The sequence below is a fragment of the Camelus ferus genome, chromosome 19 (assembly GCF_009834535.1).
Source record: "Camelus ferus isolate YT-003-E chromosome 19, BCGSAC_Cfer_1.0, whole genome shotgun sequence".
In the NCBI taxonomy this organism is placed as follows: Eukaryota; Metazoa; Chordata; class Mammalia; order Artiodactyla; family Camelidae; genus Camelus; species Camelus ferus.
The window spans coordinates 35,601,058-35,623,439 of NC_045714.1; the positions used below are offsets into that span (position 1 = coordinate 35,601,058).

At 45.5% G+C, this 22,382-nt stretch overlaps 1 protein-coding gene across 1 annotated transcript in view; it reads left to right on the forward strand.

Moving 5' to 3' along the window:
- The window catches only part of TTLL9 (tubulin tyrosine ligase like 9), a 37,108-nt gene extending 15,607 nt beyond the window's left edge, over positions 1 to 21,501 (forward strand). The window contains exons 6-15 of the mRNA XM_006179235.3: positions 793 to 861; positions 1,520 to 1,594; positions 2,670 to 2,760; positions 3,785 to 3,825; positions 4,686 to 4,773; positions 11,372 to 11,430; positions 12,266 to 12,462; positions 13,990 to 14,103; positions 15,289 to 15,413; positions 21,362 to 21,501. Of these exons, the coding sequence (XP_006179297.1) occupies positions 793 to 861; positions 1,520 to 1,594; positions 2,670 to 2,760; positions 3,785 to 3,825; positions 4,686 to 4,773; positions 11,372 to 11,430; positions 12,266 to 12,462; positions 13,990 to 14,103; positions 15,289 to 15,413; positions 21,362 to 21,438 (936 nt within the window). The 3' untranslated portion in view covers positions 21,439 to 21,501. The remainder of the gene's footprint in view (positions 1 to 792; positions 862 to 1,519; positions 1,595 to 2,669; positions 2,761 to 3,784; positions 3,826 to 4,685; positions 4,774 to 11,371; positions 11,431 to 12,265; positions 12,463 to 13,989; positions 14,104 to 15,288; positions 15,414 to 21,361) is intronic.
- Positions 21,502 to 22,382: the final 881 nt, after the last annotated feature.

Consider the following 22,382-nt stretch of genomic DNA (forward strand, 5'->3'; position numbering starts at 1 on the left):
CCACTGGCTACAGATAACTAAAGGGCTGTTCTGGGGCCCAGGAATCAGATTTGTTCTAGGAGGCCCTAGAAATCAGAACCAGGCTGGAAAATTTTAGCTCAACAAAGGATAGGCTGTGAAGGCTCAATGAGGTATGGTTTACTGCTGTAGCACTCCAAGCACACAGTAGGCACCTAATACATACCTTTTGGATGACTGCTTAATAGGGCTATCATGCCGCAGAATGGGCTGTCGGGGGGTGGCGGGGATGGGGAGGATGCAAGGCCAGGCAGGTGACTGATGTAGAGGATGTCACAGAGGGAGCAATGCCTCTGGTACTGGCTGCTCTGCAGGATATTAAAGATTCTCCCAGCCCCTGGACTCTGTGAAGCTCTGAATTACTCATGCTGGAACTCAGTAAAGGCAGACTGATTTCAGTATTAGCTGAAGCAAAACCTAATTAGGAAGGCAAATTGATTTCCAAAAAAAGAATTGGATGATATGTTCCCAGGACTGTTAGAAATGTTTTTTTTAATTGTCTGCTCATTTATATTATTCATGCAGTTGTGTGCCTTTGTGAGCTAAGTTGGTGTCTCACTTTCCTCCCCTGTTTCCCTCTCCCTCCCTCCAGGCTTGGCATCTTCTCTGTTCAGCCCCTTCAGGGCTGGGCTGGGCCATTCCTCTGTGGATTGCTGGGGGCCCATTGGGGAGATGGAGACAGAGAAATGCTGGGGAGGGGTCACAGGCCCAGGGGCCAACAGGGAATCACCCTGGAGCCGAGAGCCAACCTTTCTGCCCTGACCCCCACCCCAGGTAGCCCGGTCGCAGGGGAAGGGCATCTTCCTCTTCCGGAGGCTGAAGGACATCATGGACTGGAGGAAGGTGAGCTGGCCTCTCCCCCTTCCTCCCCAAACCCTCCTTTGCTCTTGCAGGGACAAAGGTCCCCTCCTCCTCGCCTCAAAGCTCCAAGGGCTGGCAAAGAAACCCTGCCTACAGGCCTGCCCATGGGTGTGGGGTCTCTGGAGCCAAATTGCCTGCGTTCAAATCCTGACCTTGCCACTTAATAGCTGTGTGATCTTGGGCAAGTCATTTCACCTCTCTGGGCCCCAATAAATGGGGATAGTAACAATAACTGCTGAAGATGCAATCAGTTAATGTGCCTAAAAGAACAGTGCATTCTTTACCTGGGCCTCCTGCTCACCTGGCTGGGGAGAGCTTGGCTAACTCTTCCTTTAGGTCCTAGATGGAGCCTAAGGCAGCTCCCTCCCTCCCTCAACCCCATCCTTGACTCAGGAATCGGTGCAGTAGAAATCCTGGTTCCAATCCTGCCTCTGCCACTCAGCAGCTGTGTGGTCCAGGGGAAATGGCCGAACCCCTCTGAACCTTAGAGATGGTAATGGTGCGGGGTGGGTGAGAGGAGCAGGATGACAGAACTCCTACACAACCAGCACCTGCTGCACCAGCAGGCTCACAGCAGGTGCTCAATAAATGAATTTCCCCTCTCCACCTGATGTCCCAATTACTCCCGTGAAACTGTCAGGGCACTGCTGGGAAGAAGCTCACCAGCCTGGAGGCCCAGCCGGCCCGGAGCGCCATCAATCCCTCTGGCAGCCACGTGAGTATAGATGGGGTGCGGGTAGGGGGTGGCCCTCGGTCCTAGAAAAGGAAGACCTGGCTGCCTTGATCTTGAAGCCGCTTTGGGGTGGAGGTGATGGTAGGTGTGGAAAATTCTTCCCTTGGGCCCAGAAGGCCTGAGTTCCAGTGCGCAGTGCCGCTGGCTGTTGTGGGACCTCACAAAGTGGGTGACATTTGCCTTTGGGCCTTGAAGCAAAGAATTAGCAGGTAGAGAAGATGGAGGAATGTCCTCAAGGGCCTGTGTGGTGCCCCAGGCAGCACTGACAGATGGAACTTTCTACAGTGGTGGAAATGGCGCACACCTGTGCTTTCCGATGCCCTGACCACTGGCGACATGTTGCTATTGGACACCCAAAATGAGGCTAGTGCGACCGAAGGACTGGATTTTCTATTTATTTCCCTTTTTGAATTTACCAGTTAAACCACACTTAAGTGTACAATTCAGTGGTATTAAGTACATTTACAGTTTTGTGCAACAGTCACCACCGTCCACCTCCAGAACTTTTTCATCTTCCCCAACTGAAATTTGTGCCCATTAAACACTAACCCCTCTTTTACCCACCTGTCCCCAGCCCCTGGAAATCACCCTTCTCTTCTCTGTCTCTCTGGATTTCACTGCTCTGGGTACCTTGTGTAAGTGGAATCATACAATATTTGTCCTTTTGTGTCTGGCTTATTTCACTTAGCATGAAGTCTTCAAGTTTCATCCATGTTGTCACATGTAATGTCATTTCCTTTTAATTAATTTAAATATAAATGTACATAGTCACATGTGGCCAGTGGCTACCCAATTGGGCAGCACAGATCTAGAGGCTGAATGCCAGGCGCTGGGCCCAGCCTGTGTGAGTCCCCTTCCCAACTGTACTACCGATTGGCTGTGTGACCTTGGGCAACTCATACCCTCTCTGCTTCGGTTTCACATCTATAAAATGGGGATAACCTTAGTACTTTCCTGACAGGGTTTATTTAAGGATCAGATCATATACCCCAAGTAGAGTGCCTCATCCAATACCCAGGAAATGCTCAATGTTAATAACAATTATTATTACCACTAGGACACAAGAAGTTCTGATGACCAGAAAGATGAAATTCCGGTGGAGAACTATGTAGCTCAGCGTTACATTGAAAATCCCTACCTGATAGGAGGTGAGGTGGCTGTTTCTGCTCCCTGCCCTTCCACAGAGTGGTCGTTCAGTCACTCAACAAGCCTTGATTAGCAGCCCATCTGGGCTCAGCCTGGCGCTAGGCATGATGGGATGCAAAGATGGCGCTCCATCCAGCATGCTCCCTCCTCCTAGCCATCGCCTCTCCGATTGCCTACTCAGTGCCAAGCACTGTCCTGGGTGCTGGCTGCCACCCTGCTCTCTCGGAGCTGACGCTCCTGATGAGCAGAGAGCAATAAGGCAGAAACAAAGAAATAAGATAGTCCCACAAAGCCATGAGCCTTGTGAAGAAAATCCAGCATGGAGTGAGGGAGGGCCTCTCTGCAGAGGTGACAGGTGAGCTGACACCTGAATGACAACTAGGAGCACCCTGGGGTAGATTTGGAGGGAGGGGGAGTTGCAAGGGCCAGGGCCCTCGGGTAGAACTGATCCTCCCCTATGAAGCCTTCTTGGATTTCCCTGGGTGGCTCCAACGACTTCCTACACAGGGTCTGTGAAATACACATGCGTCAAATAGTGTGTGAGAAGGGATGGGTCTCCAGGCGTCTCGTCTGAGAGAGGCCAGGTGCTCCAAAGGGGCCTCATTGCATAATGTTAATGCCGCTTGCCTCTCACCTCTTCCAGTAATGTCCTTCCCCAGGGGATCGTTTTTGGGTCTCTTCTTCCTGCCTCTCTCCCAGTGACCCCATCCTCCTGTGGCTTTAAACACCACCCAGATCCAATGGCTCCCAGCTGTCTCCAGCTTAGACCTAGCCCCTGCACTCCGACCCTGTCCTGCAGTTTGCGACATCCCCTCTTGGGCATCTTTTAGCAACTAGAATCCAACAGGACTAAAATCCAGCCCTTGTCCTCCCCCAGGCCATCTGGTTCATCCCCCAGCCTCCCCACCCGGGGACACACCCATGTGGTTTTATTGGGATTCATGTCTGCCTGTCCACTGCTGTGTCCCCCAAACCTAGCACGGGGCCTGACACACAGTCAATATTTGTTCTTTCCTTGCCTGACAGGCCGCAAGTTTGACCTGCGTGTCTACGTGCTGGTGATGTCGGTGAGTGAACAAGACAGGCGGGGAAGGGGCAGCTGGACCGGGGAGGGGGCAGAAACCATTCTGGGGGCACCTGTGTGAGCTGTCCGGTTGTACCTGCCTGGGAGAGCCTGGGGGGGCGGGTAAACCGATCCGAGCTTTATCACCTCAGAGGCCCCAGAATCTGGATTTTCCCTTAGCCTTCCTTCCTTATTTGTTCATTTATGGTAACTGCAGCTGGAGTTTATTGAGCACCTACCAAGTACCAGGCCCTAGTATTTAGCAGGTTTTATCTCATTCAGTCCTCCTAGTAACCAGGGAGGTGGGTTCTGTTATTAGCTTCATTTTACAAATAAGGAAATAGATCAGAGGTTGGAGTGACTTGCCCAAGGTCACACAGCTGGTGAGTGGCAGAGCTGGGACTTGGATCCAGGCAGTCTACTCCCTTAACCAAGGAGTTACTATGCTCCCTCCACCCATGCCTTCAATGAATGCTTAAACCTTTAGTGTGCAACACTCTATGCTAGGCTCAGGATATAGAGGTGTCTGAGACAGGCTGGGTCCCTGTCCTGGAGCTTACTGTCTGCTTGGGTATGTGGACACACCCTGAGCTGGCAGGTGTCACACATGATGGTGGAACAGAGAAGAGGCCCATTAATTTTGTTCCCTTCTTCATTTTCCTGCCCCCACTCCTACCCCTAGGGAAGGAGGGGGATAAGATCAAAGGAGGCTGATGTTTGAGCAGATACTTAAAGGATGATGTGGGGAAGAAGGCAGGGTGTTCCAGGTGGAGGAAACAGCAGGTGCAAAAGCTCGATGGCATGAACGTGCTGGTATTGATTTCCCTTCCCTTTTCTCTCTCTCCATCCCTGCCTCCACCACAGTACATCCCACTGCGGGCCTGGCTCTACCGGGATGGCTTCGCCCGATTCTCCAACACCCGCTTCACACTGAACAGCATTGATGATCAGTGTATCCTGGGGTTCCCCACTACTGTCCCTAATGCACCCTGCCCTGCCTGTCCTCTGGCTGGTCCTGAGAGAACTCATTCATTCTATAGATGTTTGCTGAGTCTGGGCTCTGGTCTGGGCACAGGATCTATAGCAGTGAACAAGGCTGGGAACTTAATCTTGTGGGGGTGGGGTATCCCCAAGTGATCCGAGGGGAGCAGCCCTGCTCTGCTCAGAGCAACTCACCCCAAACTTCTCTGCTTGATGGGCATTTCTGTGGCAGTGGCATGCCTCATATTCACATCGATTCATAGTCATAGGATTGGACAGTTTGAGCCCCTTTGGAGAATTTTTCATCATTTTATGCCTACTCATTGGCTCACTCCTTCACTTGAATACAAAGCCCTTTCACTCATCAAATTGGCAGATATGAGAAACTTGATAACACGCTGTATTGGTGAGGCTGAGGGAATTCATACATTGCTGGTGGAGTGTCAACTCATACAGTCATTCAGGAGGCAGTCTGGCAAATGTCTATCAAGAGATAAATGCACAGACCCTCTGATCCAGCAATTCCCTTCTGGAAATTTATCCTACAGGTACTCAAAATATAGGAAAAGAGAGGTTTAAAGGTTATTCACTGCACAGCTTTATTGTGAGAGTTAAAAAAAAAAAAAAGGCAATAACTAAGTGGCTCAGTTATACAATGGAATATTATGCAGCTGTTAAAAAGGAATGGGGGAGGTGCTTTATGTACTCATAGGAAATAATCTCCAAGATGTATTGTCAACTGAAGAAAAACAAAGTGTAGAATTCTGTGGAAACTATGCTCCCACTCATGTTAAAAATATCTCTGCATATGTTTTCATCTGTGCATAGACATCTGTGGAAGGATGTACAAGAAACTGGAAACAAGTTGCTTTTGGGAGGAGAAATGGATGGATGGGGACTAGGGTGGGAAGAAGAGAATTCCTCATATACATTTAGATGCCTTTTGACTTTTGAACCATGTGAATGTATTATCTGGTTAAAATATGAACATCAAAAAATTGTTTTTTTAAGACTTTTTTAGACCTGAGCATCAGAAGAAAAGTAGACAATCCAAAAATATTTAGCAGCTAAATCATCAGGACTGGATTCCTGCATATGGAAGAGATGAAAGTAGCAAGTGATGCTGCCAAGCTTCTGGCCTGGGCAACCGAGCTAATGCTTTTAGCCAGTTCACATCACTCTGCCTTAATTTCATCATTGATTAGATATCTGTTCAACGTAATGCATGTGCGTTACCTGCACGTTAGAGTGGGCTTAGGCCCCTCTGAGTACTTTTTACAATTTCTTTCTTTCTATTTAGCCAACTTCAACATTTCCAGGATGTTTTCTTTTGTGATTCTAACAAGCATTTATCATATGCAAGTCATCAAGTTGATTTTAGTTTCATTTTTTTGCCATCTCATTTTTAAATTAAAATTAAATGATACATGTAAAGCACTTAGTGCCTAATCCAGAGTGACTGCTCAGTACACACTAGTGGTCCTCCTGCCCCCATTGAAAAATGATTGCCCAGAGAGGGCATCACAGGGCCTTATGAAACCAAGGCCTCTCCCAGGGCTAGTTTCTGTTTAACGAGGCTTTGCCATTTTCAGTGAGTGAAGACACATAATTTCCCACCTCTTCTTTTAATTGTTTTTAATTTTTTAATATTGAAATATTTAAATTCTATTTAAAAACTGCAGAAAAGGCTATACTGGAAATCTACATCTACTACCCAGATTTAACCAATATTAATATTGTGCCATATTTGCTTCAGATAGTACGCACCAACTTTTCAACTTTGGATCACAAAATAATAAGACATGTATTTTTAACCTGACTTTAAATAAATAAATATACATCATATATTTTGTTCACACACAATTATTCAAATATATATGCAGATACTCATACCCAAAATACAAAAATATTCACCTCAACACTGTAACGGTAAATAAGCAGAAACAGCTTAGCCCACCCTGGAGGGATGGTGAATCCTTCATGAATGATGCTGTTGAGTACAATGAGGTGATTGAAATGGAAAGGTATCTAAGATGGACCATGAGGTGAAAACAACATGCATGGTGTAGAACTGAGACGTTTATTTAAAAAAATTTTTATTGAAGTGTAGTCAGTATGCAATGTTGTGTCAGTTTCTGATGTTTCAGTCATACATATGCATACATATATTCCTTTTCATATTCTTTTTCATTATAGATTACTAGAACTGGGATGTTTATAATCCCATTCTTGCTTTTAAGGAAGAATGTTTCGTTTCTGTTTAGAAAGAAGTATGAAAGATTGTTCACTAATCTATTAACTGAAAAATTTGAAGGATTAGAATCATAACTCTGAAAAATTCAGAGAATTAGAATCAGGTCAGGAAACATTTATTTTCAGCTTTATACGTGTCTCTATGTAATGAGTTGTTTTTACAGCTGATATGCATTACTCTAATAGTAAAGATAATAAAACATTTAAAGGATATAGCTTTCATAATAAAAGTACCTAATATAGCTCTTTAAAGACAAGTCAGAAAAATGCGGAAATGTACAAGAAGGGGGAAAAAAGGAAAAGAAACCTTTTCTAGTCACACTTTCTAGAAATAACTACTTACCCTTTTGATGTATTTCCTCTTAGGTTTTTTGTTGTTCTTTGGCCTTTTACATAAGAGTAATCCCATTGTATAAATATAAGCCTTTTTTTTTTTCCACTAAACATGATGTATTTTCCTGGTAGAGATTTTTTATTAGTTACAAAATATTCCACTGAGATTTGCCAGTTTACTAATCGTCCCTGTTGCTGCATTTGGGAAGTAGTCAGTTTCTTCCTATTATGACATACAATGCTGCAAAGAAACATATTTTTTCATAAATCTTTTATTGTATTAAAGTTTTCCTTTATAATGTCACAGAGGTGTAAACACTGGGTCAAGGCCATATGAGCAGGTTGTTTTCCAGAAGATTTCTTTATATTTTTACCCTCCCATTGACAAGGCCCATTTCACCCCAGCTCCCCAGTACTGGGGACAGTCATTTAAAAAAGACATTTCCAAAACAATTGGCACATCTAGGTGAAGCATTTATGGACATTTATTGCAACTATTCCGTGGGTTTTGAGTTTTTCCAAATAAAAAGGTTTAAAAAAAATGTAACTGACTTAATGGGGAAGCTAATTTTTGCCTTAGAATTTGCATCTCTTCCAATTTGCATTTTGTCCCCATTTACATCCCTTTAAAATTTTTGTCATCTATGACAAGAAACTTTGGGCATTTTCCCAGATGGTCTTTTACCAGTTTTATTTTCCCTTTCATGTTTTTATATCTTTTATCTACTATCTATTAGAGTCATAAAATTTTATTGTTAACAATTTATGCAGAATTTTCACATGACAAAACATTAGCCTGTCATATTTGCTGCAAATCGTTTCTCTAGATGTGTTTGCCTTGATATCTGATTAATTTCCTTTTTACGTAGGCTGACTATATTCACTGATTTTCTCTGTGATTTCTAAGCTAAGAAAATTCTCTTCTCTCCCCCACTCCCCTTTCCCCCCAAAGATTTCACAATCACTTAATTCTGCTTCTCTACAGATTGGTTCAATTGTTTGCTTACTCTTTGTTTGCTAAGGCTCTTTGGTCCATTGAAGTCTAGTTTCAGGTCCATCTGTGGAGAGGGGAGGCTCTGAGGTCAGCTCACCAGTCACTCACTCTCCTCTTCTAGCCTCAGCTTCTCCCCCTGAACCTAGGGAAGTTCCTGATTTCTCCTCCCCGAAGGCAGGAGCAGCGTGCAGAGAGACGTGAAGTGTGGAATCATTGCTTCCTCCATCACAAGGGAGAGATTTCCCCTCTTAAAGCCAATATACATCCTCTGTTTCTATTTTTTAAAATAACAGCTTTACTGAGATGTATTCACCTACCACACAATTCACCCAGTTAAAGCCTACAACCAAATGGTTTTTGTCATATTCGCACAACCATCACCACAATCAGTTCTAGAACATTTTTGTCATCCTCCAAAAGTAACTCCATATCCGTTAGCTGTCACTTCCCATTTCCATCCAACCCGCCTTCCTAGCCCCATGCAACCAATTTCATTTCTATATATTTGCCTATAACGGATGTTTTCATATAAATTGATTCATACACTATGTAATCTTTCATGTCTTCTTTCAAGGAAGCATAATGTTTCCAAGAATCAACTATGTTGTAGCATGTATCCATACCTCATTCCTTTTTATTGCCAAATATTCCATTGTATTGTATGGATATAGCATGCTTTATTTATCCATTCATTGGCTGATAGACATTTGAGTTGTTTCCACCTTTTGGCTATTATGAATAATGCTGCTATGAACATTCATGTACAAGTTTTTGTGTAGATATATGTTTTCATTTCTCTTGGGTATATACTAGGAGTGGAATTATTGGTCACATAATAATTATATATTCACTATTTTGAGGAACCATTAGACCATTTTCCAAAGCACTGCACCATTTTACATTCCCACCAGCATGGTATGAGGGTTCCAGTTGCTCCACATCCTCACCAATGCTTGTTATTATCTGCCCTTTCTTATTACAGCCATCCTGGTAGATGTGAAGTGGTTTTGATTTGCATTTCCTTGTTGACTAATGATGTTAAGCATCTCTTCATGAGTTTCTTGGCCATTTGTAAGTCTTTGGAGAAATTTGTACTTAAAGTCTTTGCCCAGTTTCTTCATTGGGTTATTTACCTTTTTTATTGTTGAGCTATGAGTTTTTAATGTATTTTTAGATACTGCTCCCTTATCAGATACATGATTTACAAATATTTTCTCCCATTCTGTGGGTTGTCCTTTTTTAAAGCACTGTTTTTTAGTGCAATTTTAGGCTCACAGCAAAACTGAGAGGAAGGTACAGAGGTTTCCCATAGGCCCCCTGCCCCCCCCCATTCATAGCCTCCCCCATTATCAACAGGACTGATCAGAGTGGTACATTTGCTATAACTGACGAACCCACGCTGACACGTCATAATCACCCAAAGTCCATAGTTTACTTTAAGATTGTTTACTGTAAGATTTAAACCATACGTTCTGTGGGTTTGGACAAATGTATAATGACACGTATCCATCATTATTGTATCATACAGGCTATTTTCACTGCCCTAAAAATCCTCCATGCCCTGCCTTTTCATTTTCTTCCTAATGTCCTTTGAAGCACAAAAGTTTTTCATTTTGATGAAGTCCAATTTATCTATTTTTTCTTTTGCCACCTGTGTTTATGGTGTTACATCTAAGAAGCTCTACTTAACTCAAGGTCACAATGACTTATTCCTGTATTTTATTCTAGGAGCTTTATACTTTTGGCTCCTATATTTAGGTCTATGGTCCATTTGGAGTTAATTTTTGTGTACAGTATGAGGAAAGGATCCAACTTTATTCTTTTGCACGTGGATATCCAGGCATCTCCACCCCGTTTGTTGAAAGGACGGTGCTTCCGCCCACTAATTGCCTTGGCACCCTTTTCAAAAAGCAATTGACCAGAAACCTAAGAGCTCTCTTCCTATTTAGTGGATGGTTTGTGCTTATTCTTTTGAAATTGAGGCAGGAAAAACTCTCAAACAAATGTGAAAAGTCTTTGAAAAGCTCTAAAGAAGACATTCTAGGAAAACGGTGCTAAAGAGGATAAAGCCATGCTGCCCTGTCCGATATGCCATAAACATGGAGAAGCAGACGTGTTGGGGGCATTAGACTTGGGTCAGTGACTTGGAGCCTCTACCTCCCCATCTGTGAAATGTCCCAACAAGTCCTGGAGAAGGTTATGTCTTTGTCACTTTAACAAGGTTTTAGGGATCCATCCTTAGCTGTGTGGGGGCAGATGCTGAGAGAGGGGTTATTCGGAGTGGTTGTCACTTAACTTCTCTGAGCCTCGAAGGTCTCTTCTGTGAAACAGGAATAATTTGGGGGAACAAGTGAGGCGATGGGTGTGAATGTGCTCTGTAAGCTGCAAAGTGTCGCCGACGTTACTGGTGCTGACGATCGTGATACCGAAAGGGAGACTGTCAGGGCTGGGACTTCTAAGGCCGTCCTGACCCCACCCCAATGCTGGGTCACTTTCCTGATATTCCTACAAAGTGGCCACCCAGCCTGAACCCCTCGAGTGACAGAGAGCTGAGAATGTCCTGAGATGGCTGTTTTGTATTTGGTCTCCCTCCTTGTTAGAGAGTGTTCTCTCCCCTTGAGTTAAAAAATCCTGATACAGTGATATCAGCCGTGCCAGGCACTGCAAGAGGTCCTCCTACACAGTATATTCTGTGATCTCTCAGATAACCCTATGAGGTCAATATACCATGTGCCCCCATTTAATAGGTGGGGAGACAGGCTCAGAGAGGTTAAGTGACTGGCTCAGGGACCCACAGCCAGTAAAGACAGATGCAGGCATGATTTGAACCCAGGCCTTTCTGACTCCAAACCCCATGCACATGCCCTCTGGGGTTTTGTAGTCTTCCCCCATCAATTCCCAAGCAAGAGTCTCAGTTTGGTCCCTGGGGGCTGCCTAGGGCAGGGCTCACTCTTGTCCACACTGGCCCTTGACGTCTAACCTCTGCCAGACGTGCACCTCACCAATGTCGCTGTGCAAAAGACGTCTCCCGACTACCACCCAAAGAAGGTGAGGTGGTCGCGCTTCTGCCCTCCAGGTGCAGCCTTCTGGGACTGGGCTGGGGTCAGGAGGCGGGGTGCCAGGGAGCTCAGGACTATTCACCAGCAAGGTCAGGTCACCCTTCCCGTTTGCAGAGTCCTCCCATTTGCAAGGGTACAAATGGAGACCCACACATCCTGTGTCTAAATATTTAAAATTTACAAATCAAACTAACACCTTTTGTAAAATATGTTGTATCCTCCCACCTTGACAGAAATACTCTTTGATTATCTACCTACCTACCTACCTATCCATCCATCCATCCACCCACCTACCTACCTATCTAGTAACCTGCAAGGCCAGGTTCATATTTAGAACACTCAGACTTCCCCGAGTTAAAAGCCAGAACAGAGGAGCAGAGGGAGAGCCAGTCCCCAGCTCCATCCCACAACGTGAGGGCCTCCTGCAAACACACACACACACACATACACACACACCACCAGCAACCTGTTGGTCAGTCCCTGGGCCTTGAGGGGCACGCATGGTCAGTGCTGTCTGTCCTCAGCAGGCCAGGCCCAGGGAAGAGGCCCGTGCAGGGCATCTGAGCAGGGACTTCTGGGGTGGTGGATGCCAGGCTGTGCTCTAGAAAGAGAGGCACAGGCTCTGAGTGGACACGTCCCCTTGGGCATGTAGAATCTTTGCTCTGCAAAAAGGGACACACTCGGGGTTCTCTTAATCACAGGACTCAGGGCTGGACCCCTCATGTCCAAGCCTCATGGCTGTGCTGACAGTAAATGAGGGTCTCGGCCGGCCAGGTCCAGGTTGATTGAGGCTCCCTCTCCCACCCTGGGTCCTGGGGCCCCAGGGCTGCAAGTGGATGCTGCAGTGCTTCCGGCAGTACCTGGCCTCCAAACACGGGCCTGAGGCAGTGGAGAAGCTCTTTAGCGACATGGACAACATCTTCGTCAAGAGCCTGCAGAGCGTGCAGAAGGTGATCATCAGCGACAAGCACTGCTTCGAGCTGTACGGCTATGACATCCTTATAGACCAGGACCTCAAGCCGTGAGTGGGTGGGCCTGCGGCGCTGGGAGCCAGGGGGAGGTCTTCCCTGCTCTGTGCCCACGTCTGATCTCAGTTCTGCCACTTCCTACTTGGGAACACTTCCTCTGTGCCTCAGCTTGCCTGTTTATAAAATGGTCACTGTGCCTATAGGATTGAAAGAAATGAGATCTTGAGCCCCATGCCTGGCACCGAGGCCCATCCTGAGCATCTGAGTCAGCGATCCTCCCCTTGTATCAGGCTTGAAGCTTTCCCTCTAGGTCCTGGTGCTTTGAGGATGCAAAGAACCATGTAAGGGAATGATGTTACTATGTTGATCCCTGCCAAGAGTTTGGTACTCTCCCCCTGTGCCCGTGAGGAGGTGGAGCTGATGCACAGAAGCAGCCTGAGCTGGCAGGGAACACAACGGTGGCCCTCACGTGATATAACAGGCACAGAAGCCCAGTGGGGTTGATCAGGCAGCTTGAGGTCATGCAGTAAGTCAAGGCCGAGCCAGGCTGAGGGTTCACATTCCTGGGCTGAGCTGCTCCCACCAGCGCTGTGGCTCCTGGATCCCACTCCTCCCCAGAATCACTGTCTGGCTGTTGAGAGGCTTTCCGAGCCAGGAATAGGAAGGAGCCCTAGAGCAAGACCTGAGTTGGGTCCAAGTTCAAGAGAACTGGGCTGGCACCAGCAGTCTCTCCTTTGCCCCCTGGGATGCAAGATGTGCTGCAGGCATGAAAGCAGACACTGAGGAGGGAAACAAGCTCGGGAGGAGGCCGAAGATGGTGGAAGGGGGCCCTAGTCTCCCCCTGATGTGCTGGGTGACCCCTCCCCTCTCTGTGCCCCAGGCTTCTGTCTGTAAAATGACTGGGTTGCACAAAACAAGAGTTTGCAAGCTAGAGACCTTTGGGCTGCCTTTGGCCTGTAGACAGTTGAGTTTGGCCTTCACAATGGTTTTTTTGTTGTTTGGTTGGATCTCATTGACAATCTCTAATAATTAGAAGATGTTTACACAAAAATCTGGATTTGGGGCTTTTCTGGAAGACTTGGAGGATCTCGCACTTCTGAGCTCACATTCCCATGGGGCAACGCCCTCCTAGAGCTGGCCAGCGCCACCCCTTGAGACGTGGAATGCTCTTTCCACCAGTCTCCACCCTTCCCACCAGTGCTCCCCATCCCCTGACACAGCAGGCTGGTTGCCATTTATAGGCAAACGTTCACTAGGAAAGGAAAATTTTTCTTGTACTCACAGCTCCTCTGGATGAAGGAAAAGCAATAATAGGGCAGGAGGGCCCCCAAATCATTCCTACTCCCACCAACTTGCCTCATTTAAGGTAAACCTCCTGGCCCCTGTTGGGGTTTCAAGATTGTGACAGTTGTTTTCAAAAAGTTTTAGCCACTGAAACTTTTCTTCAAACGGAGATGTGGAGAAAGCAGCCCTGGCTGCATTGAGGGTGGGGCCCAGGCACCCCACCTGGCCTCTCAGTAGAATTCCAGGGCCTCCAGGGACCAGGTACCCTTAAGACGCCCCACTCCCCTCTCCCCCAGGTGGCTCCTGGAGGTCAATGCGTCGCCATCACTGACAGCCAGCAGCCAGGAGGACTACGAGCTCAAGACCTGCCTCCTGGAAGACACCCTGCATGTTGTGGACATGGAGGCCAGGTGAGGGAGAGCAGCCTCGCTCATGCATCCCTGTACCTGATAGTCAGGGCTCCCAGCAGGAAAAATAGAGAATACAGAACCCTGGGACTTGAGTGGTCCTCAGAGATGGCTCTCTCCCACCCACCCCCAATTCTATGGATGGAGAAACTGAGATGTCCGCACAGGATCGGATCCCAGCCCAGTGCAGCACCAACTACAGCTGTCTGAGATTCAGTCCAGCAGGATTTCCTCAACATTTCCTGACCACGGGACCCCAACCCAGTCACTTTACCTGAGCCTCAGTTTCTTCATCTGTAAAATGGGAGACTTCCTATCTACCTCTCAGGGTTGTTAGATTAATTCCCAAGATCATTTATTGTAAAATGCCTAACTCACAGGAAGTGCTCAATTAGAGGCTATTTCTTGCTCTAACAATGTGTATACAATGGAAAGGTCCAGGCTTTGACTTCAGGAACGGCTCAGGCAGTGTTGGTTGGTCTGTTCTCACTTTCCTCTCTCTCATCTCTTTCTTCTGTATCAGCTTTTCCCCAGTTCTCCCAGCAAAAGTTTAAGGGCTGACTCTGATTGTTCATTGGTGGGGACTGAGTCACAGGCCCATCCCTAAACCAGTCATTGTGACTTTGACCAGGCCGAGGTCTTGTGTCACCTCCCTGGGGGTGTGGTCATCCCCACCTGAGCCATGAGACTGACAGAAGGAGGCATGATTTTCAAAAGAAAAACTGAGGCACCCTTAGCCTGAAAGAGAGTGAAAATGATGCTGAGCAGGCAGAGCCTCAGGTGTCCACTATATCCACCATCACTTATTCATTCAACAAACATTTGAGCCCCTACTGTGTGCCACTCCTTGCGCCACACACTGGGGACACAGTAAAGGACATGCTAGATCTAAGGATGGACTTATTACAGCCTCCCTGCCTTCATAGAGTCTGTGGTCTGGGAAAGACAGCAGACTTTAACCCAGAAAGCACAAATAGGTGCTCGTTACTGAGGGCAAGTGTGGGAGGCTAGGGACAAGTCGGGGATGACCCCTCTGAAGCCTGAGTTGGTGCCTGGGAAATGGCCAGTGAATGCATGGATGAAGAAGGTATTCTGGCAGGGTGGGCACCAGCAGGGTGTGGAGAGGGATCAGGGACCTGGCTGGAGTCTTAGGGCCCCACCAGGTGCACCTTCATTAACCCCATCCAGGCTCACAGGAAGAGAGAAACGAGTTGGTGGTTTTGACCTCATGTGGAACGATGGCCCTGTCAGCAGAGAAGAGGGGGCTCCCGACCTGTCGGGGATGGGGAACTTTGTGACCAACACGCATCTCGGTATGTGGGGCTGGTGGGGGGCAGTGGGCACTGGGATGAGTCATGGGAGGTGCCAAGTAGTCTAAGAAGCAGCTTGGCACAATGGTTAGACTATTTTCATTTGACCTACAATTTACCAGCTGTGTGACCTTGGGCAAGGGACTTAACCTCTCTGTTCCTCATCTGTAAAACAGAGATTAAATAGTTTCTATCTCAATATATGCCTAGAATACTGCCTGACACATAGTGAGAGATATTATTAATCTGTCAGGAGGTGGATTTCAAAAGGCTTAGGTGGAAAACACAAAAAGTACAACAGGTTGTTAAGAGAAATTAAGGACTTCAGGGCGTGATTTTAAACTTGGTTTTTAAAAAGTGAAAAATCTCCCTGATTATAAAAATCATTCACACTCATTGTAGAATATTTGAAAACTAAAGAAGGAAAAGAAAAACCATCCAGACAATAACCATCTTTAGCAATCTGGTGTATTTCCTTCCAGTTTTGCAAAAATGCATATATTCATGCTTTTTCTTTTACAAAATTGGCATTGGGCTGGAGTTTTGAGTCCCAACTTTATCACGTAGCATTTTACGTGTCATTCAACAATAAGAGTCTCTCTTTTGGAAACACTTTATGGCAAGGTCCGGACTATTTTACGTACGTTATCTCATTTCATTTTTAGGCAGCTTTTATTATTTTACAGATGAGGAAATTGTCTCCAGATGTTACATAACTTGCTGACAGTCTTGATTACAAGTGCTGAACCAGGACTTGAACTCCAATCTGTCTGACTCCAAAACCTGAATGCTCTATTGCTAATACTTATTTAGCAGAGTTAAAAACAAAATTACCGTACTGCTGCAAAACATTCCAAAATTTACTAAACCAATTTCATGTAATTAAGCATTTGGCATGATTCCATTTTTTTACTTTTATAAATCATGTCATGAGAACATCCTCTCATATAAAGCTGTTTCTTTAGGACAGATTCCTTGGAATAGAATTACTAGGTCAAAAGGATGGACTTATTACAGCCAACTTGCTTTCTAGAAAGATTACATTAATTTGAGAGCTCTGAATTTAAAACAACAAAAACTTTGCCAACTAGATAGGTAAAAAATATTGACTTGTTTTCTGTGCATTCCACTGATTATGGGTGAGGTTTCAGATTTAAAATTTGCCTTCTTTTGTAAGCTGTCCATACTTTGTTTTTCAGTGGGCTTACATTTTTTTTTAATTTATGAAGGCCTTGGATATTAATACATTGAGGCTATTACCACTCTGCCAAACTTACAAGTGTTTTCGTGAGTTTGTCATTTTGCTTTTAAAATTTTGTTTGTGGCATCTTTTTTTCCTCTTTTTTGACAAAAAGACATTTTAAATCTTTTTTTTAGCGTTTGGTATGATTTAGGATGGGGTTTGGCTGCAAGCAACAAACAAGCCGACTAATAGTTACACATAGAGGAACTGATTTGTCTCAAGCCACAGGAAATCTTGGGGTAGACCATACAGGGCTTGACACGACAGCTGCACAATGCCCCCAAAGACCTAACTCTTTCTTCTTTCTGCTTTGCCACATTCTGCCTGTTGCCCTGATGTTCATGTTTGTTGCCTCATGGCTGCAAAATGGCTGGTCCAGCTCCAGACACTGTGTCCCTGTCCCAGGCAGGAAGAAACAGGAAGGCCCAAGGGCCAAAGCCTTTCCTTCAAGCTTTGATTCTTTATTCCAAAAGGGAAGACCTTGAAGAGAACCCTGCTGACATCTTACCCACCAGAACTGGGTCACACAGCCACCTCAGCTGTAAGGAAGCCTGTGTGGTCAAGTAGTCTGCTTTGAGGAAGGCAAAGGAGAGGTTTGTGAATGGTTTTTCCATGGCAGACTCCTCGTGCCTGCCACACTGTGTTGTTGGAGGATGACTATACAGGGCTTTCAAGCCCTGCATACAATGCAGGTATGATTCAGTAGGTCTGGAGTCGGGGCTAAGAGTCTGCATATCTACCAAGCTCCCAGGTGATGCTCTTAGTTAACTACTGTTGTATAACAAACTCTCCCCAAACCTAACGGCTTAAAACAACCATCTTTTTTTTTTTTTCTTTAATGGAGGTACTGGGGATTGAACCCAGGACCTCATGCATGCTAAGCACCTGCTCTACCACTGAGCTATTACCCTCCTCCCTCATCTTATTTGCTTAATGAAATTCTTCAGGTGTCACCTGGCGTCACTCATAGGGCTGCAGGCACCTGGCAGATTCACTGAGACTTCATGTGATGGCCTAGGACAGCCTCATTCACATGCGTGGTGGCTGATACTGTCATCTGGGGCTCTCTTTCCAGGTGGCCACTCGTCCTCCAGTGTCCTGCCCTGGCTTCCTCACATGGTAGTCTCAGGTCTCCAAGGTGAGAGAAGACGTAGCGAAGCCTACTAAGGCCTAGGCTCAGAAATCCCACAATGCCATTCTGCCACAATCCATTAGCTAGAGCTAGTCCAGCTCAGAGTCACGGGGCAGGAAATATACTCTACCTCTTGATGGGAGAAACGGCAGTCACTTTGCAGAGAGGTACGCATATAGGACTGGGAGGAATCGTTGCAGCCATCTCCATCTTTTTTTTTTTTTTTTAATTTAATTGAAGTATAGTCAGTTTACAATGTTGTGTCAATTTCTGGTGCACAGCATAATGTTTTCAGTCATGCATATACATACATATATTCATTTTCATATTCCTTTTCATTGTAGGTTACTACAAGACACTGAATATAATTCCCTGTTAAAGAAACTTGCTGTTTATCTTGTCTATATATAGTAGTATCTGCAAATCTCAAATTCCCAATTTATCCCTTCCCACCCCCTTTTCCCCCCCCGATAACCATAAGTTTGTTTTCTATGTCTGTGAGTCTATTTCTGTTTTGTAAATAAGTTCATTTCTGCCTTATTTTTATTATTTTTTTTAGATTCCACATAGGAGTGATATCATATGGTATTTTTCTTTTTGTCTGGCTTTCTTCACTTATGATGACAATCTCCAGGTCCATCCATGTTGCTGCAAATGGCATTATTTTATTCTTTTTAATGGCCGAGTAGTATTCCATTGTATAAATATACCACAACTTCTTTATCCAGTCATCTGTTGATGGACATTTAGGTTGCTTCCATGTCTTGGCTATTGTATATAGTGCTGCTATGAACATTGGGGTGCATGTATCTTTTTGATATCTTTTTCCCTCTGGATATACGCCCAGGAGTGGGATTGCTGGATCATACGGTAAGTCTAGTTTTTTGAGGAATCTCCATACTGTCTTCTATAAAGGCTGCCCCAAACTACATTCCTACCAACAGTGTAGGAGGGTTTCCTTTTCTCCACACCATCTCCAGCATTTATTGACTTGGTGGACTTTTTAATGATGGCCATTCTGCCTGGTGTGAGGTGATACCTCATTGTAGTTTTGATTTGCATTTCTCTGATAATTAGCAATATTATGCATTTTTTCATGTGTCTACTGGCCATTTGTCTTCATTGAGGAATTGCTTGTTTAGGTCTTCTGCCCATTTTTGGATTGGGTTGTTTGTTTTTTTGTTATTAAGTTGTATGAGCTGTTTATATATTTGGAAATTAAGCCCTTGTCAGTCTCATCTTTTGCAAGTATTTTCTCCCATTCTGTAGGTTGTCTTGTTGTTTTGCTTATGGTTTCCTTTGCGGTGCAAAAGCTTACAAGTTTAATAGGGTCCCACTTGTTTATTTTTGCTTTTATTTCTATTGCCTGGGTAGACTGCCCTAGGAGAACACTGCTAAGATTTATGTCGGAAAATGTTTTGCCTATGTTTTTTTCTAAGAAGTTTATAGTGTCTTGTTTTATGTTTAAGTCTTAAAGCCATTTTGAGTTATTTTTGTGTGTGGTGTGAGGGAGTAGTCTAACTTCATTGATTTTACAAATGGCTGTCCAGTTTTCCCAACACCATTTGCTGAAGAGACTGTCTTTACTCCATTGTATATTCATGACTCCTCTGTCAAAGATTAATTGACCATAAGTCTGTGGTTTTATTTCTGGGTTCTCTATTCTGTTCCATTGATCCATATGTCTGTTTTTGTACCAATACTGTGCTGTTTTGATTATTGTAGCTCTGTAGTATTGTCTTAAGTCTGGGAGGGTTATTCCTCCAAATTTGTTTTTTCTTTAGTGTTGCTTTGGCAATTCTGGGTCTTTTGTGATTCCATATAAATTTTAGGATTATTTGTTCTAGTTCTGTGAAAAATGTCCTGGCTAATTTTACAGGGATCTCATTAAATCTGTAGATTGCTTTGGGTAATATGGCCATTTAAAAAATATTGTATTAATTCTTCCAATCCAAGAACATGTGATATCTTGCCATTTCTTTCTCATTAATTTCCTTAATCAATGTTTTGTAGTTCTGTGCATAAGTCTTTCTCCTCTTTTGTCAATTTATTCCTAAGTATTTTATTGTTTTGAATGCAGTTTTAAAAGGAACTGTTTCTTTCCTTTTCTGGTATTTCATTGTTAGTGTAAAGAAATGCAACTGATTTCTGTGTTAATCTTGTATCCTGTTGCAGCCACCTTTGTTAACAATCCACCTCAGATATCAATGCTGCTGGGATCCTGGACCCTGTTTGAGTAGCAAAGATTCAGAACAGTGGTCCTCCACCTCAGCTGGATACTGGAATCACGTGGGAGCATTAAAAAACATACTGATGCCTGTCAGAGATAAAGATACAACTAGTCTGAACATCAGTAGTTTTGAAAGCTCCCAGATGACTCTAAAGCACAGCCTAGGTTGAGAGCCACTGCTTCAGAAGTCTCTAGGTTAATTCCCAAGTCTTCAGTTGAGTATCTGGGCGAATGGTGGTGAATACAAGAGGAGCTGGCTGGGGGTGGGAAGAGTATTGATGGAATGAGTTAGGAATGTGTTGTGGGATCTTCTGGTGAAAAGATCAACAGATAACTCAGAGCTGTCTAGAACTCCAAGAAGAGATTTGCATTGGACATGAAGGTTTAGGAGTTATGAATGAGCCAATTACAGTTAAAGCCAGGAACTCACTTTGGAAGACCCTGGGAATGGATATAGTGAGCTCTCAGCTCAGAGAAGCCTTTGATGGCTGGTGAGAGCCTAGGAGGTAGGGGAGGGTTTTGGGATGCTGAGGAAGATGACAGACACCTCCAGGTCAGTTGAGTCAGTCACTCAGCCACCATTCGTGAGTGCCAGCAATGTGCCTGGCACAAGATTAAATGACCATGGAGTTGCCTCAGGGATTAGCTCTGAGAGCAGAAGGAAGTGGGAGACACTGTGAATGTGCTGGGAGAGGAGGTGTCTCCGAAGCACATGTCAGCCTCTCAGCATGGACTGCCTGGCACACACGTCCATGAGGGTAGGGACCATGTGTGGGGAATAGTCATCTCTTAGCTGACACATGGGGTTGGGTAAGGGAAGAAAGCCATTTAGGTACCAGGCCCAGTGCCAGCTCTTAAGTGCATTTTCACTGAGCAAAGCCAGAAGGTGAGGCAATGAGACACAGGGGTTAAAGGCTTGGCCTCTGGTGCTTGGGTTCAAGTCTCAGTCCTACTACTTACTGTGTGACTTGGAACAAATTACTTAACCTCTGGGCCTCAGTTTTCTCCTGTGCACATTATCACTGTGAAGGCACATTCTATACCTGAAGCAGTCCCTGGTTTGAGGTAAATGGTACCTTCTTTTGATGATCCTTACATTCGCCCCCTAAAGCAGGTATCCTGGTTTACAGATGAGAAAACTGATGCTCAAAGGTATAAATGAACTGCCTGAGGGCTGTGGCAGTCATGAGTGGAGCAAGGATGTAAAGTATAGGCTACCTGTGGTTGCACAGCTCCAGCTGTCCCCTCCTCCCACTAGGGAGTGGGAGCACAGGCCCCTCCACTCCCTCCAAGCCCCCCTCTACCAAGGACAGGCCATCCCAGCGAACACTCCACTTTCCTTCCAGGCTGTGTCAATGATCGGAAAAAACAGCTGAGGCAGCTGTTCCATTCCCTTCAAGGCCAGAAGAAAGTTCCCAGCTAATCACCACCGCTCGGAGGAAAGCGACCCTGGAAGGTGGCACACAGATCCTCTCCCTGCTCCCAGTTTCCAGCACAGCAGCACCTCTGAGCACTCGCCTCCCTCCCTCCTGTCTGGCAGCTGTTTTGCTGGCCTGGCACTGCTGCTTGCTGCTGGTTCGATGCCCCCACACCACCCTGGGCATCTTGCACCAGAAGACAGCCAATCCCCGGGACTGGATAGATTTTTAACCTTGACGGATTGGCTGGATTGGTGATCAGGCCCAAAGAGGGCAAATGCAGCAAGTTCTGCTACCCGAGAGAGATCACAGCTAATAAAGGAACACAGGAGAGTCTTTGGGCTCTAGGCTTGGCTCAGGGGATGCTGCTGACTGCAGCCAAGTCCTCTTGGCTTTGACCCTTTGATGACTCTCAGGAGGTAAGTGCTGAAAGGATCCTCCAAGAGCAATGGTTCAGGGGTTAGGGAACTTGTCTTTAGCTGCGAAGTTATTATGTTGTGTTTATCAGGGGTCTGAGGAAAGACTGAGCCCTAAATACATCCTGCCCTCCTTACAATACCCTGACCTTGCACGTCAGGGGAACCCATTGAGCTCCCCTGACCATCTGAAAACCAGTGGGCCAGAGCATCCTCATTTCTCCAGTGGACAAGGTAAGGATCAGGAAGGCAGTGCTGCTTAGTGAGGGTATCTTCAAAGGTACACTCATATAAGTCAGCTGGGTGACCTTGGTGCCTCTCTGGGCCTCCCTGTTTGGGGTTGGGAGCGGAGCTTTTTAAACCAGAAAGCCCTGGGCTGGCAAACAGATGGCCTGGGGAGTTGGGCGCAAGTAAGAATGTCTGCATTTTTCACATTCCTACGCCTCCTCTTGGTTTAGGAGGAGTTGCAACAAGAGTGGGCTGGTGGCTTAGAGCTAAAGGGGGACCTATCATGGGGATCACAGGCAACTCCC